General features: G+C 38.1%; 2 protein-coding genes across 13 annotated transcripts; both read left to right on the top strand.

The window, feature by feature from the left end:
• The first annotated feature begins 445 nt into the window (after positions 1 to 445).
• On the top strand, positions 446 to 2,587 carry LOC107267384 (protein tipE). 2 transcript variants are annotated; one of them, XM_015739010.2, is made up of 4 exons: positions 446 to 762; positions 821 to 1,079; positions 1,148 to 1,326; positions 1,548 to 2,587. In XM_015739010.2, the coding sequence occupies exons 1-3, from the start codon at positions 477 to 479 to the stop codon at positions 1,317 to 1,319; spliced, it is 717 nt and encodes a 238-aa protein (XP_015594496.1). In that variant the 5' UTR covers positions 446 to 476; the 3' UTR covers positions 1,320 to 1,326; positions 1,548 to 2,587. The 2 variants fall into 2 exon arrangements, with proteins under 2 accessions (XP_015594496.1, XP_015594495.1); XM_015739009.2 differs by having other exon boundaries at positions 1,148 to 1,315.
• A 1,746-nt stretch (positions 2,588 to 4,333) lies between these two features.
• LOC107267381 lies at positions 4,334 to 17,084 on the top strand. Of its 11 annotated transcripts, none has more exons than XR_003059580.1 (6): positions 4,334 to 5,872; positions 6,034 to 6,244; positions 8,080 to 8,534; positions 9,245 to 9,542; positions 10,624 to 12,965; positions 15,864 to 17,084. XR_003059580.1 is itself a non-coding variant. In XM_015738999.1 (6 exons), exons 2-6 carry the CDS (start codon positions 5,730 to 5,732, stop codon positions 10,900 to 10,902), a joined length of 1,386 nt encoding a protein of 461 aa, XP_015594485.1. In that variant the 5' UTR covers positions 4,334 to 5,499; positions 5,581 to 5,729; the 3' UTR covers positions 10,903 to 13,067. The 11 variants fall into 11 exon arrangements, 10 of the variants coding, with proteins under 10 accessions (XP_015594485.1, XP_024940402.1, XP_024940404.1 ...); XM_015738999.1 differs by lacking the exon at positions 15,864 to 17,084 and having other exon boundaries at positions 4,334 to 5,499; positions 5,581 to 5,872; positions 10,624 to 13,067; XM_025084634.1 differs by lacking the exon at positions 15,864 to 17,084 and having other exon boundaries at positions 4,334 to 5,499; positions 5,641 to 5,872; positions 10,624 to 13,067.
• Positions 17,085 to 17,103: the final 19 nt, after the last annotated feature.

Below are 17,103 nucleotides of genomic sequence, written 5' to 3' on the forward strand. Positions count from 1 at the left end.
ACCGAAGAATGATCCTCGTGCGACGTCTCCATCCACCCGTCTCGTCGCTCTTATCTCGTACATAGCAAATTGTCTGCTGTTCGCGTATCTCGCAAATAGAAGAAAATTCGAGCGTGTTGGATAATAATAAATTGGATAATAATTTCGCGAATCTCGCACACGTACTCGAATCGTTGATCGATCAATTGACTCGAGTTTTCTCAGCTCGCTGCGCGACACTAGCTAGGAGTTTATTAAAAATTTAGTACACGCTTCGTTCGAGCGAAAAAGCAAAACGGCTTGCTGATAGATGATTGAATCGCGATGACTTTTACTTGACTCAAGATACTCTTGGAGGATCGTGCTTAACGTGCTACGGCGAGAAGACAGGGATAAGGGTGATTTGGATAGTTGTACGTTTTTTTCGTTAGAAAACGTCGGGTCTTAACGACCCAGGAAACAGCCTAATCATTGATTCGGACGAATCGACGGTTATCATGGGCGCCCAGGAAGGCGAGGTCAAGTCCAGCACTGGCGGCGGAGTGCTGCCAGTGGTGGAGGTCGTCACTTTGATGGAAAAGGCCAAGTTCTACACCTCCTTGTGCCTTGGGACTACCGCCATCTTGGCTGTTTTCGCCTTCCTCTTTTTGATACCCTTCGTCGTCGAGCCGGCAATTTCGACAATTCTTGCTGATTTCTCGCCGCACCCGGTGGCCTGCCTTGCGACCGATCACGTCTACGCCGAGGGACTGAAGAATTGCTCCTGGGCCAGTTGTCGAGAAGGTATAACGATACGAAAGCTGTGTTACCCGATAGTTTACTAATTTCAATGAAAATGTAGGCTGTACCAGTGCTGCACTTCGATGTCATCAGATCAGGGTGAACTACTCCAGGATACCGTATGACGAGTTCATGGCGAAGCCAGCGGGTTCGGTTCCGTGGGACGTTGCTGATACAAAATTTTTTGTTAATACGGAAGGCTGCGGTTATCCACCTCGAGTCAATTGTTCGGAATTTTCCAAGAAGTTTGGATATAACAATTTGGGAAAAATCTTTCCTTGCTACTATAGCAGAACGCATCCTGAGACTGTGGTTGCAAGGTAAATCGTTTTGACTTAAAAAAATTCTGATAACGTCAGTGATAACACGTATGTTTGGTTCCACACAGATATTCCTGGGATGAAAATCTGAGGCACTTGGTCTTGGCACTGGTTACGCCTATCGTGCTCTTTGCTGTTTCTCTGGGCGTCTTGTGTTACTGGTACTGTCCCACTATGGGCAAAACTTGCGGAGGTTCGGGAAGAAATTTAATTGAGAAGTACGGAAGGAAGGAAGAGTAAGTAACGTGTATGTATGCAGTGCCACAGGGCTAGATGTTCTTTCATTTTTGTTTGACGAATCATTACGGAGACGCATTATTAATGATTTGAATTACGTAAAAGCTTATAATGACATTATGTATTTCACTGGGATGAAATTGCCTGAGGGAAAGTTGCAACTCCGGAATGATTTGCGTAAGTAGATTTGGAGTAACTGCATCATGGGTTACACGGAGTCTTATTGCTTAGCATCCTGAGGGAGGACGAATTCGAGGAGGACGAAGAGGAATACTGACTGCTACCAAGGGCGCACCCCCCTGCGCGGGAGTGACGCCGGAAGAACCGTTGAAGGAATCTAGTTTACTTGATATTTTCAATTTAAGAAGTGGCGCCGACCCTCGACTCACTGTTAGCCACGCTTGGCTCAGGTTTAAAAGATCACATGGCTAGACCATTGTTACGTTTCAGTCGATATTATTCTCTGACCGAATTCCAACCACGTTAACTTCCTGCTGGAACATTTCTTTCCTCTTCCTATTACACACTTGTGTATTTGCGCCTTCAGACTTGATATCCAGTCGCTTTTTAAACACCAGGCCACTTTACGATCAAAACTTAACCCTAAGAATATCTTAAATTTGCACGAAATAAACGAATATAGTAAAGTTGCATGATATTTCTTCGGTATACTTCAATTTTGAAAAGTTGACAATTATGGCATCAATCTCAAATAGGCATTCGGTGTTTGGACGCTCTTTAGAAAAATTATATCACTCACGGATTAATGTATGATATTCTAGAAGGGATTTATTTTCTGTGTCAAGCATAAGACAATGGTGTGGCGCACTGATTGGGAAAACCTTAAATATTGTAGCGGGATACAATCAAATAGGTTTTCATTGATAATGGTAAGAATTCCATCGTCTACCAATATTTATGATTATTATATCAATGCCAGAAAGTATGCGAATGACGAGAGTAAAACTGCGTGAATTTAGAATGACGAGTGCTAAGTCAAAAAGGGTATCTTAAATTTATGAGGTAAAGTAAGCTGGATCGCGTAAAGCTCACACTCAATCATCTACCAGTATTCTGATTAAAGTTAATCTGTAAAATAAAGCAAGAACGCGATTTAGGGGCGCCTTCCTACTAACAAATAAATTGATAACAAGTTAAACGTTAAGTATAACTACGCAGCTGTAATTAGCTTAAAGGAGAAGATAAAGTCACGTAATCACGTTAAGCTACCCTTAAAAATGCTAAACCGATAATAAATCACGGAGATTATAGATTTTATTGAGATTCCTGTTACGCGTCCGATCAAACGAAAATTTATGTGGATACAGAAAGTATTTAAGTTTTACTTAAAAAAAAAATCAAAAGAATGAAGATCGCGTAATTAAATTTAAGTCGATTGTCTGACGCGCAACAAGATCCTCAGGCGATTAATAATCTAGATTAAGATGAGCTAAGTTTTGCCTGTGAATATTATTAAAATTGATATATATATATATATATGAAATTGTTACGATTTTTGTACGTGGGCGCTACATGCCATGTTCAACGTTAGAACACAAGTCATAGCATTAGGGAAGTTTTAGTTAATTTTTCAATGGGATTCGTGAAACGTGCACCGTACACCTCAAGCCAATGATCTTTCATAGAAACGAGGTGTAAGGGCACCTTATCATTCCCCACACATCTAGTATGGTTGTGAATCATTACTCGGCCTTGTTGTCGGAGTCACTTTCAATGACAGAACCCTTTCTCAGGTGAACTTTTGAGAAAATTCTCGAGAAGACTCCATATTTTGGCACTTATTCCCCCTTAAGGCTAGCAAAATATCTTTACGTTTTTGGACGTTATACGTGCTCTAATATCTTAGTACACTTCTTATATTCCATAGAGTCCATAGAATTCGTAGAATCTTCAAGTACTGGCATCACTCTGTTACTCTTCTTCATCTCAGGCTAAAAATCATTTGCTCAAATACGTGTGTCATTCTTCGAAGATCGCGAAAAACATCTCTCAGACATTCTCGCACGTTTCATATTGGCGAAACTCATAAATGAACACATGCTTATTAGTCGGAATAATTGAGGTTAAAATTAAGAATGGAAATTCCATTGTTGCTTTGGGTTATTCATCTAAATTAAAGAGAAGGGTTGGTAATACTTTCATGAATCTTCAATGAATTTGAGCGAAGGACAGATTCTTAAGAAATGGACGATCAAAAATGATCGTTCAATGGAAATATTCCAATAGAGTTAAAGTGTGTTTGCCTAGAATGCAGCATGAAGCAAGACGGTTTCGACAATCGAAAATAAATTGAAATCCGACATTGAATAAATGTCAGTACTTTTTATGATTAAAAAATGATTTAGTGCCAATGCATTATTTCACATTGTCTTCGATCCGTAACGAAAGAAAAAATGAGGATAATTCATTTTCATAGGTTACGACGAGTATGCGTAATGCGAAATAGTGACTTCGGACGCGTTACGTACGAATTTTAACGAGAGAAAGCGTAATAAACAACAGGATCGTTACAGTGTAAAGTAATAGAAAAATATGCAAATTATAATAGCTACTTAAAGAAATCTCTAAGGAAGTATTGAAAAAAAATTCAAGAGTATAATATCATTTTGAGAATGGTAATCGAAGCTGATAAACTGTCAAAATAGCGAAATCATGTAAAAACTCTACTTGGATAAATTCATTCTTCTAAAAATATGCTTTCTAAGGTTCAAATTTATTGGCCGAAATTCTATCGGTCCGTGTTACATACTACGTGCTACATACTACATTATACATATAGATAACAATAAAAAAATTCTTTCTTATGTTTCCTTTTATCTATTTGAATTATATCATCGTTAATAAAAATCTGCTTTTTCGTACGTATAACAGATTTTCAAAAGCTGTACATAATTATAATACTACGATCTATTATATAATCACCTAAAACTGTAACTACATTCGACACTAAGTAAATTATTGTAAATAACAAATTCTACAATTTAAACGAAAATATAGATACACATCTTTCCTTTGGAAACAAAGCTTCAGCTTCTTACCCAATCATTCAAATCGTCCTGGATCAAGCAACGAGTAGGTCGAACTAATTAATTTATAAAAGAAAGAAACAAAAAAAAAGAAGGTTTACCACCAAACCCACACTTATTCAAGATATCAATGCACATGTGTTGTATACCAATTTTGTATACCTACTTTACTACTACTCTACATTATCAACGGAGCTTCGAAAAAAAAAGTCATTCCACTGATTCTTCGTGGCGCCACTGAGCGAGTTTAACCCGAAATATTTCCTCTGACCTTAGAAGCATATTTCGCCGCCGGAATAATCGAGCCCCTAGAAAGCTCGTGGGTGTATCGCAATATTTCGCCCCCATGCAAGGCGTCACGGTAAAGCGCAAACTCGAGTAACCTGGAGCCGTTATATATATCGGGAGGCTCGACATGTTTTCAAACAGTTGTCAGCCGCGTGAGCGCAGTTGGTGGTTGGTGGTTCTGGCATCCAGGCGGGGTGCGCTTGGTCTGTCACCATTGTCGTACTAGGATATAATGTATCGCGAATGATGGACGGAAATGAGACCGGTCTCGAGTGCCACCATTCTCTACAGTTAGAGTGCTACGATGTCACAGAGTGCGAACATTTCGATATACCATTAACCCATACCGACTCCTGCATTATTTGATACTTGAGTTTTCCTTGAGTCGCATTACATTCGGACAACCCGCTGCGATAAAAATGGCTTGTCTTCTACCAAGCAGCAAGATTTTTCGTCTCAATGTCATACCGGTACTTCAACGACATTCGCGGGAGACATGAATTTCGAGTGTACAAGGAATAACTTTGAGTGCGCATTGGACGATAGTTGTAAAAGCGTATCCTGCAATTTTATTAGTAAACAAAAAGTAATTATTCTCAAACAAGCTTAATGATATTAGGATCAGCTTACTCATTAAGTGAAGTGCACTTGTTCGCGATATATAAGCTGTGTAAGCTATATCGAGGCACTAGTAGACTGTGCCTCGTACTAAATAATCGAATTATCTCTTGGTAATAGTCTTAAGTGCGTTATAGTGAGCGAGCGACGGGGAAAGTGAAATATTTTTGCTTGCATGTCGTATCTATAGTCAGGGGAGTGGTACTTACATGTTCTTGGGATATCGAATTGTACGTAATTCCCGATGCTTCTGTACGATAATACGTGATTAGTGTTTCGATCGAGGGTTATATGGAAATTTGAAATTTTAGAGAATTTGGCTCTTCCCGCACTTTTCGAAATACACACGTAAAACATATCTTACGTTACAGCGCGTTGAAGTTCTGACGATTGAGATGGCTCAATAAAACGCAATGTATAAAGGAAGTTGAAAACTAAAAAGGTGACAAGAAATCTTGAAATGGGTCGGAAATATAAACAGCGTCTGATACCCGAGCAGGATCGTAGAATATGCGGTAGTATCTGTCTGTGCCAGTTTACCATTGTGATTAGTTGTGTGGCCTTGGTCTATCTTAGCGTGGCGATCTACATGCCATCTCACAGGTAAATTACAAGATTATGCTGATTAATCGGCGTTAGTCCTAATGAGATGAGAAGGAAGTTCATTTCGTTTTTAGCCGTGCGCGATACGAAGTAACGAAATGATTGTCTTTCTTATTTTTCTTTTGCGAAAGAAAAATTCCCAAGATGCTATAAACTTTCAGAGCATTTCACGCAGGAATCGATCCGGACCCAGTTATGTGCCAAACGGTGAATACAACCTTGGTGAATTATTGCGCTTGGGCAAGTTGCGGTGAATGGTGTTTAACGAAGACCACAGGATTCTGTCCTCAAATTCATGCAACAGTACGGCGCAATGGTACAGACGTACATTTTGAGAATTGTACAAAAATAACGAGTATGTCGTGTCCACAGGTGAGTGACGAACGTCGATATCTAAATCGACTGAAACATAAATGAAATCCTAACAATTGAATTTTTCGTTTTTTTTTTTAATTCTCAAAGGAATTTTTAATTCGAGTAAGAATTCTCTTTGTCCGACGACACAGACTTTTTGGTGCTGAGCGATTTTCGATTTTATTGTAACCCGAGGCAGGAGGGTAAATTAAATCTCAGTTACGGTATTACTACGGTAAACTCAAAACCGCGTAATCGAGCTGAAATTTGTTTTACGTCTAATTTGTATAGAAGTACATCTCTACAAATTTTTAACACGATTCACTCATCAGTTTCCGAGTATTTCCGAGTTAAAGTCAGGACTCGTAACACGTATTCCCCCTATACCTGGCCAATAAAACGCGCATGGTTTTTTTATTGCATTTGACTCGTCCGCGTAATTCCGATGAAAAACTAGTATGTGGCAAAGGAAAAAATTAGGAATTTTTTAGATTTTTAGTCAGAACTTTTTACTCATAGGATTTATTGATAGACATGAAAGAAGTTCGATATTTATTACGAAATCTCTCGTACGACGACTAGACAAAAGAGCGTTACGGCAACATTGCGTTTGAGACTGTTTTTGGTGTATATACGTATACACTACTGCATCCAATGTATTGTACATTAGTGTGCGCCTATCGATGGAGGGATGAGCGTGTGTGAGTGAACTGTATCAGTTCAAAAGTTGACGCTGGATTGTTCAAATCTTACATTGAAAATTTTGTTATTTTTCGCTCCGTAGTAATACCTTAATTGAATTTATATCTCTTGAAATCTGTAGCATCGACGTTCTCGAGGCTATACCGAGCATTTCTAAGAGATTGATCGAGCTTCCGACTAATGCCGCTCACGGCGCTTCTTGTCATTAGAAATGCGTTCACGGAGCGAACATTCTTTTACGCGCTGTTAATTATTTGTGACGACTTACCGCGAGAAAGGTTTTTAGTTATATTTCCTTTCAAGATGTGCAATTGATCTTTAACATATAAATAGACCGAAGACGTTGGTTGAATTAATTGTGCCGTGGCTGTAACTTTCCATGGTTTAAACCCGCTGTTAACCGTGCTGGACGTTTACTAGGTTAGTTATAAAGTGCTTGAGTAATTTTCATAATCGAATGAATGTCAAAGGTGAAAGACAAAAGGATTATTAGAATGTTGATTCAATTATTGAAAAAAAGAGATTGAAAGTAAAAGGAGCAATGCACTTTCTCCTTTAATCATAATGGAGGCGCCCTGTTCGTATACGGCAATAGGATTTTCCTGCTAAAAATAATATTCCAGACCACTCGACCCCACCGTCGAATTAGATTTTACGTCGCACGCGATAATGCACTCTCAATTTAATGTCGCAACCCTGAAATAGGCTTGTGGCGGGTCTGAAATTTGCTAGTAGGCTGTTACGTGGATAAGGGATGTTACTTTTCAAAGGCTCCAGTGACTCGGATTGAATTCCCATTGTCAATTTGACGCTCGATTAAGTTTTATTCCTGCCCAGTAGAAATGCTCCAATCTTACGAACAATCGTCATACTTAATTTTCCACTATGAAGTATTAGCAGATGGATTTTCAATGAAGCCTATCGTACTCTGGGAACTGGTAGTAGATACTGAATAAATAATGCGTTAATATATAAATTATTCTGATGTTTTTGACTAAGTGAGAAATGAGCCAATAATAAATAACGAGCAGGTTTTCTTTGCACTTTTAAAAGGAATAGCAATCGAACGAGTTTCTCATTGCAGAACAATATTGAAAAATGGAGTTTTCCATAGCGCAATTTATAAACGCGGTCTTTGTGTATCTTTCTAGGTAAACACAGCTGGACTCAAACGGTATAATTGCAACAATGGCAGTGAGTGCAGTGTACTTTCTGGTGTTTTTAACTGCAGTCTTGGACATTGCGCAAATATGAGCGAACTCATGCTGTGCCATTACAAAGCCGACGGGATAGTCGTCGATAGCGAAAAAGACAACATGAAGCTCAATGGGTTCTTTAGCTGCGAGCATTCTCGATGCACCAAAATCAAAAGACCGTTTTCCTGCGATCGCTACTGTCCTAAGATCCCGACGAGCGACTCCAACGTTTTTATCATGCAGGACGACAACGTGATAACTGCTAAGTGTAACCGGGCGATCGCACTGAACATGGCAAACGGGTCTCTGCCAGGTACGAGGCTGAAGGACCCTGTGGAAATTTGGAATCAGCAGAAAGGAGCCATCATAGCGAGTTGTCTGGTTGTCATAGGCGGAGGGGGCACTGTCAAGTAAGTAAACAATAAATATGATGAATCCTACTAGTTGACAGTTCGGAATAGAGGATTCTATTACTCTTTCCACATTGTTGGATTATTTGTTTGACGGCACGAGGAAACTTGAAGCTAGTTCAGAATTATTTTAGATCCAATAATAATTCAAGTTTCAAAGATCCACAGTATACCGAAGATTATTCGTCACGTAAACATGGTCGTCTGGAGTATTGTAGATAATTTTTTTTTATTAAAATTTTATTAAGGTTCCTCATTCTTGATAAAATTTCCGGAGAAGCAGTTTAACGTAAAGCAAACACTGGGTTAAAATACAAAGAGTTCTAGATCATCCGACGTTCACACGGATTCTCAATACACTGTCACTCGTATACCGTTTCATCTCTTACAGTCTTGAGTTTTATCGACCCCACGGTTAACGTTTTACGATCGAGTCTCCTTGCGTTTCATTAGAAACCCCAAGAAGTAAAGATAGATAAAGACAAATCTTAATGAAAAACATGAAAAATGAAATTTCACAAAGATTTACCGTATCCCAACCTTATTTTCAGCTCGTAGAAACGACCTCAATGACAATTTATCGTGACATCAAAGATTTCCGAAAAAATTCAACAGCCATTTCGGTTCCTTCCCAAAACAGATTTAATTTCTTCATCCAGTGCATTCCGAGAATGATCTCCCGTGCTTCAAGGCCTATTCGTCTCTTTCAGAACGGAGGATTGCGTTAATGGCACGCTTTTAGAAGACAAAGCCGTAACCAAGCCGTTCATCAACTTTACCACCTTCCTTAGCCTCTACGAAAAGAGTCTGGCACATCCTGTGGATCCCACGGATGTCTACGTGCCGTCTCAGAATTCTCTGACCATTTACAACAGTTCGCGACTCTACATAAACCTCGAGGGTTGCGTAAATACACTCAGGGGTGAGTGTCGGGATTTTTTAGTCAGCCATGGAAGAGACGGAGATAATCAGACTGCTCAGAGTAGATATCCATGTTACTACAATAGGGTAAGTCTACTTCATTGTTTTATTCGCCTGCGGATGTACGTCCCCTCAACCTGAGCTCGTCTTTAGAATAATTTGGGACAACTTAGCTGATCCGAATTTCCTTCGTCACTTGGTTCCTTGCTTGTTCGTTCTGTTGGAGGAATTATTTCCCAGGAGACATTTCTCCTAGAGCCGTAGAAACCTTTCTTCTAAGGATAAGTTACGCGGGAGAGTTGCATCAGCAAATTGCAAATTATTCTTCATTCAGCGTTAATCCAAGCGACTTTAAACCCTCGGTCGTCCACTGTACAATCTAACGGAAGGGTGCTGTACTTTCTGGGCTGACTGTATTTGCATGGGAAACGGTGACATCGATCGCGAGACAAAAAGAGAAAATTGTTATGTATATTTCGTGCAAACGTCATATTACACTGACAAGCCCCACTTGTCTATCGTACACATGATTATTTATTATTTACATAAAATTTCGAAGTTTTGACAAAATTTCACTTTCACGATTATGGTAGCGTGGTACTCTATTCTTTTGATAATCTCTTAACCTTGAAACCGGCAAAATTGTATAAAAAAAGTTTCCTCCCATCGCAGAACGATAAAACTTTTCGACCTTCCCGACGAGAGCGAAGAAACTTCTTCAAGGGTGGACGAAGAATTTTTATTAACTTCAATTGGCAGCCCAACTTCATAAATGAAGAATTTGCTCTTTCTGCCAAAATAACGTAATTATATCGATTCAGTGAGGGATTTGAATCCCCAGGGTCTTAAAAGCCGTCCGATCAATTTCCAGTCATAATAAAAAACACGATCGTAAAGCTACGTTGCACGAAACGGGACGTTATGAAAATACATAAATAAATCGTGCGTGTAAATTAGTCAAGTATAAAATTAATTTCTGACGGTAACGACTCACCCAACGTACACTGTAGACTATGTTGGTTCATCGGAGTAAGCTTTGTCGTGGTAAAAGCTTTCCAGGTTATTACGTAGCTAATTAATCGATTAATTGCTAGCTAATAACAATAGCCACTATGTGCACGTGACGTCCAGCCCTTATCTCATGCGACTTTTTTTTTTCATTTTTCAGAACGATTCTTTCTTCGTGGTCGCCCGATTCGATCTCAACAAAACCCGGACTGAGCTCCTGGTCGCCATTATAGTACCTACGTTACTGTTCGTCGTGAGTCTGACGACCCTGGTCATCATAACCCGATCGGTCCGGGTCGGCGACGATGCAAAAATGCGATGTAGATATTGCACCGAGAATCAAGAGAACGAGGGCGAGGACGAAGGCCTCGTAGAAGGGACGGCCACGTCGCTGCAGGGTCATTCCAATGAGAATGAGGTCAGAAGCTTGGCCCTTTAGCAGTTTAAGTTCAGCGTCCAGAGTATGGTCGACTACGAGAGATTGCCACTGATAGACGTCGAGGATGAAGATTCATTTTAAGGGATTTTTAAAGATGAATCAGAGGAGTCGGAACGAAGTTTGGCGAAGTTTCCCTATACCTGGGATCAAGTTTTCCCCGGAAACGCCGGCCTTGTTACATTCTTGGACGTGGGTGAAAATTTGAACTTGTCTCTATTGGAAAATTGTAAGTTAGTAGACTAGAGCACAAAGGATGCAAATATGATAGAGGGAAGTAATGTAGGAGGACTATGGTGTTTATGTTACTTTAGTATGAAAGATTAGGTTATTGAATTCCTTAGGTATTTCATTTTCATTCAGGGCTTCGTATACTCGCAAACTATTTATACTTATTAGTTGACGCGCTGTGCGAATCGAGAAAGTCAATATCTAGATTGATTATGTGTAGCGACGGTTTATCAGGGATCAGCGAATGATATGAAACTTTCATCCTCATTGTATCCGTAGTTGTGGAGGATAACGCCAAATTCTAGTGTTTTCCTGACGATTGCCTTGACTGGTCGTTAGGCAAGTATGAAAACGACGCTTATTGCATTAAATCTGTCAGATCTGTCGAGTACATCATATACGGGATTGATAAGGCCTTTTCTAATGTATTGATCTTGTCGAAAGTTACCCCGGTGGGGCCAATTGTATTCAGTATCTTTATAAAGTTGCCTTCAATGTACCGCGACCACTTTGTATTTTGATGAACAAACAAATGATATATATATATACACACTGTCATACCAAAATTATAAATAATTGTAATGTAATACCGATTTTAATCAATACCCATCGAAAGACAGTTGCGATATTTAACTAATGATTTTTTCGGGTTAGGTAAACCTGATGGATGTATATGATGTTTTATACACGATTTTTTAATTTTACCGATTATCGAGAAAACTAGTAATAACAAAGCAAACGAATCACTCTATGTGCATGACATGTCAATCTGCATATAAATATATGTCGCACAATTGTTGGCTAGTAGACAGACAGTATTCAATATGTAATTCATCGATGACTTCTGGGAGCTTTCGATGTTTTAGCACAAAAGTAAAGCATGGAGTGTCGCGGAGGATCATTTGACCTTTGAGAAAAAATATTTTATTCTAAGCAACTTGCAGTATATTTTAGGCAGGATAAAAAGAAATAAATATTTATCGATGATCTACCAAAAATATTTCTTTTACAGAAATTCCTTATCCGCGACACACACCCAGTGCCATTGCTACTAACTGCCGTTACGTACAAAGTCATACGTTATCATAAACTGTATAAACTTTTACAAGTATCGATTTTTGACATACTACATCGGTGTGATATAATATTCGAAAACACAAAAAAAATTATAGGATAGAAAAAATGATAAGAAAATTCAAGGCTTTAATTTTTGGTATTGAGGGAAGTGGGAGGTTAATCTTGCAATCACAACGTGAATTGATGTGCAGTATAGCGACACGAATTCTATGGAATCTCTATGCTAACTCTAAACTATTAAGTCTTAAGATCGATCATTGAACTAGCATTTAATCAAATTATCTAGTAACGTTAAAGTTCGTGTCAGTTCCTAGAATCGATACTAGTTGAATGTATTAGGCTTTAGAAGCGTGACTCTTTAAAAGTAGATGTTACGAAGTAACCTTTTGAAAGTATACATACTACGTATACATAAAATTTACAGTATGTACGAAGAGATCCACGCGATCGTTAATTAAGATTTAATTAAAATGTCACGCAGTACGTGAAAATCTATATCGACCTATGGAAACGTTGGATCTAATGTTTTTACTGTACTTTACGTGATTGCCTAACAAATTGAAATTTTCGCCTTAGGAATTCGGACTATATACATACAACTATACTGTAATCTATGTGCCTTCTTCCGTTTATGCTACTATTGTCTATATCGCTATACTTGTCCTACGGATCATGTTCAATATGCATGTACGCATGTGTATTTCAAGAACGTGCAACGTTACGTACTCGTGAGGATCGATGATGCAAGGTCCGTTAATGTAAGTCTGTAACAATGCCTATTGTGTACATTTAACGTCGGATATTTGTAATAATTATCAGATTTGTATAATAAAAGAAACTCTATTGTTACGTGTCATCAATTCGATAGTATTGTTCGAGATTTATTTTTGTAATAATCGATCATTTAGAGTCACGTAATTCGGTGGCAGACAGTACCGAAAAATTGTTCACTTTGAGAGGATCGATAAGCACGCAGGAATATGTCGAGTGAAATGCGCGCATGGCGTATCAGAATTATATAATAGAGGAGGGTTATGGGAAATTTAATGGAATTATTAATTAAACGGAACACTTGGTAAATTGGAATTTCGATAACCGATCAAGGCTTCGTGGTTTTTTTATCTAAGAGAATTGGAATTAAATGAGTTTCATTGATCGTAGGAGTTAGAAACTTTTTACTTGGTTATATTATTACTGAAGCTGATAAGAATTTTGTCGATATCAAGTTTATTTACAAAATTTTTATACAATGGGAAATAGTCGTTGGAGTTTTGCGTTTAACAAAAATTATGCTTCACTATCTCCTGGAAAACTCGACCTGACAGGGATGACCTAGAGCTCGTATATATAAAAAGTATAATTATTGGCCTTTGCGTGTTACAAGGCATTTCAAAGCGACGGCATCTCTGGAAGGCACTGCCTACTGCGTAGGGCTGACTACGTAATATAGGATAACGGATAACTAAGTGGGACACACTTGTAGGATCAAAGCGATGCTTCTTTTGGATTTTTATAATTGTTATCCTTTTTTAACTGTGAGGCGATATTGCTATTTGGACTGATTAAAATTAACCATGGAGATAAGGATCGATACTATTGGTTTGCCAGAAAGTAGTTGCGATGTGTTTTTTTTCTGAAGGCATGTATGTTCATTTATTAGAAAAAAAAACGCAATTACTTTCTGGCCAACCCAATAGATTCTGGGTAAAGCTTATGCAATTTCATTTGATGTGACGGTTAAATTATGACATTTTTTTGACAATTTTCGGAATCCATAAATTCTTCAGAACGTCAATATCTGGTGGGAATGGCGGTACAAACAGTTTTATGGTAGGAAAGAATGGCGTAGTCTTATTGATCCGCAAGTGCAAGTTAACCCCGTGTAAATGGATAAAGCATTGGTCGAGGATAGAACGAAGTTTTGGTGTAAGACTTTTTCAATAGTTAAATAAAAATGAATTATAATTTTAAAATGGTCTGTAATTAATTTGGCATATTTTTATATACCATTAATACGAGTAACGTGGAAAAATAGTTTTTCCTTAGTCCGAAGCGAACACGGTTCTTGATTTTAAACGTCAGATTTCTAAGGTTCAACATTTGTTAACAGTTTATCGCTGGAAAGTAGACTCGACCTTTGAACTTTAAAAAAGATTTATACTTGAAATAACGTCACAGTCAAATGACGATATAAAGCGTATGTAAAACAGTAAATAGAAAAAGTCATACAAAAACTATCTGTCAACCAAAACCACGTAGTAAATAATTGACAGCTGTCAAAATTAGACCTGATGCGTTTTAATAACATCAAGAAAAAGTAGTCACGTGTAACTAGTAATCTGTTCACCCTTCTAACATAAGGGAGAGAAAGTCTATTGTTAATATTTTTGGGATATTTATTTGTCAGAATACAAATCGATAGTAATATTAAATTTCTCCTTAATAAGCCAACCCAGTTTTAAGTTTTCCTTCCACGTGTCCTTCCAGAAATAACTTCGCGAAACAATAATTTTGTTCAGCTTCCGAAAAGCGTTGCATCTCGAAAATGTCTTCTGACAAGCCCTGGAGCCTGAAGCTTATTTATATTCAATTCTAGCAGTCTCCCCCATTTTTCAAACTCCCCAATTATTGCTATGGAAGGAAAATTCTCGTTCGATCATTTTTTATCTTTTACCAATTTGAATGCAAAAGCGCGGACCACGTTCATCTTAAAGGTAGCAGTCTTCGCGTGACAGAGATAAACGTCATAAAGTAGTTTCATATTGATAAAACTTTGCTACGCTTTGAAGCGTGCCTCGAAGATATTTTCGTTGCGGACGAGAGAACAAGCTTAATATAAATTCCGATTTAATTCAGTTTATCGTTATATTTAATCGATACTACATTTTTTTAACCCACGAACTTTCCAGGGTTCTACAGCATGATACCACTATATAAATATAGTAGACTCATAAATATATATGTATACACATTATAAGAAAGTAATTTGCATTCTCGTGAAATTTTATCTGCAAGAGAATTGTAAAAAATCCTTAAGGACAAAGAGGGTTGCTTTATTTATTGACTAAGAAGGATATTCTATATGGAGAAGAATACTATCGAGTCCGAAGAAAAACGTTTGCCCTATTGATATTTTTCCATTTTCCAATTTGATACTTTAATATTATGTATTGAAAATTCCCATAAATTCGATTTTACTCGAAATTCACTTCTGGAACATTTTCGAAGATAATGGGTTTTTAGTATTACTTAAGATAGCCTCTGACCTAACCTAATTAGGAGAGAATGCGTGCTATTGACATAAAATCGATAGCAGTCAAAATTAATTGTTATCATATACTGCCACGCAAGCTTTGATACGTAATTGCTATTCAGTTGGGACCATTTAAGCTTCCATGACAACTGACTGTTATAATATTAATAATGATTTACATCTGATTCTGGTATTTCTAATTCTAATTCCAATTCTCATTGTAAACGGTAGTCGAAGCTTTGAGAAAAAATATGCACTGGTAACTTACACTTTATGGTAGTACAAAACGGCAAAACTATAACTACCGTAGCTATAAAGGGATACGTCACGCGACAATGCTAAGTTTCTTGTAGTGAAAGATAATAAAAAGAAATTTACTGAATATGTATGCACTTTTTTTCAGGAGAAAAAATTCAAATCGATAAGACTTCGAAGACAGTATGGAATATGAGGTGTAAGAAAGTGTAAACGAAGAAGGCTATCTCGTGCAAAAGATGCACGACCCTTTGTACGAGTAACGAGTGTAGAATTCCATGAAGTTGTTAACGGGAAAAGGTATTAGCCTAGATTACAGTAGCTCTTCGCTGAAAGTATTGGGGGCATAGAGGTGGTCGATACCGTGTTGTATGAGTCCTTCGGGCCATGTGCACAGACGAATCACGAATCGATGAGAAATGAGAATGTCTAGCAAGTCGAATTCTGTTCTCAGTGGATAAGGAAGCCAGTAAGTAGTTTTCTATTCTTTGGACGACAATCAATGCTCCTCTGCGAAGTAACTACGAACTTACTTTGCAGTGGGAATAGTCGGTAAATACGTGTATGCACCACGCAAAGTTGTTCAGTTCGTCGTCATTGTTATCGATAACGGCACAACTTGAATGTTCACTGTCCGGGGACATACTAGAAGTTATTGTAAGTAAATATTGTCTTACAAGTAAATATTTTATTTGAGATGTATTTCTGGATATTGATATCAATGTCCAAGAGCCTGATTTACAGAATAGCAAGCAGATTACTAGACCAGTTTTAGAAATTAAATGTGTTGATCCTATTAGATGTAGATGGACTACCATGTATTCGAGTAAACATGCTGTTGGCCCGGATCGAAGGGATGCTTCGAAGGTGACAGATATACCCGAACATTTTTGAGAAGGTTACTTGAATCTACATAAAAGATGTGCATCTCTATTTTCAATGTCGGAGATCAGTAGGGAGATCCACAATGTTGCATTAGGCGATACCGAAATCATGGCGCTAAATCGTAGCGGCGAGTCTGCCAGTAGAATTATGTGATTATCGCCTCCGTCGACAATGCGTATCCAAGCCGAGCAAAACGTGAACACGATCGTGGAGCTTGGCGGGCAGAGGTTCTCCGCTACTCATCGCTGGTTCCCAAAGCAACTCTTAGAACGAGACCGGAAACTATACAACTTCTTAAGATCTACTGAAAAAGCCTATTGTTGAAACATTTTTTAGACACTTTTAAGAAAGTGCGGTAACATCTTGACACCCGTGTAGCACCTTAATTTTTACTAAATATTATTGGATCTTGATTTACTTGAGATTTTTCTCCCTAGTCCTCTACGCGACAGCCGCGGGACTCGGAGGTTTCCTAAAAAAAAAAAAAAAAAAAAAAAAAACCC

This window comes from Cephus cinctus, unplaced genomic scaffold (genome assembly GCF_000341935.2).
Source record: "Cephus cinctus unplaced genomic scaffold, Ccin1 Ccin1_scaffold0401, whole genome shotgun sequence".
In the NCBI taxonomy this organism is placed as follows: Eukaryota; Metazoa; Arthropoda; class Insecta; order Hymenoptera; family Cephidae; genus Cephus; species Cephus cinctus.

Excerpts from the sequence above, each read along its gene's own strand:
- LOC107267384 (XM_015739009.2), top strand. The coding sequence starts at position 477 with ATGGGCGCCCAGGAAGGCGAGGTCAAGTCCAGCACTGGCGGCGGAGTG. Across the intron at positions 1,080-1,147 it reads CCTGAGACTGTGGTTGCAAG|ATATTCCTGGGATGAAAATC; the intron begins GTAAATCGTTTT and ends GGTTCCACACAG. Across the intron at positions 1,316-1,547 it reads AAGTACGGAAGGAAGGAAGA|CATCCTGAGGGAGGACGAAT; the intron begins GTAAGTAACGTG and ends CTTATTGCTTAG.
- LOC107267381 (XM_015738999.1), top strand. The coding sequence starts at position 5,730 with ATGGGTCGGAAATATAAACAGCGTCTGATACCCGAGCAGGATCGTAGA. Across the intron at positions 8,535-9,244 it reads GGCGGAGGGGGCACTGTCAA|AACGGAGGATTGCGTTAATG; the intron begins GTAAGTAAACAA and ends CGTCTCTTTCAG. Across the intron at positions 9,543-10,623 it reads ATCCATGTTACTACAATAGG|AACGATTCTTTCTTCGTGGT; the intron begins GTAAGTCTACTT and ends TTCATTTTTCAG.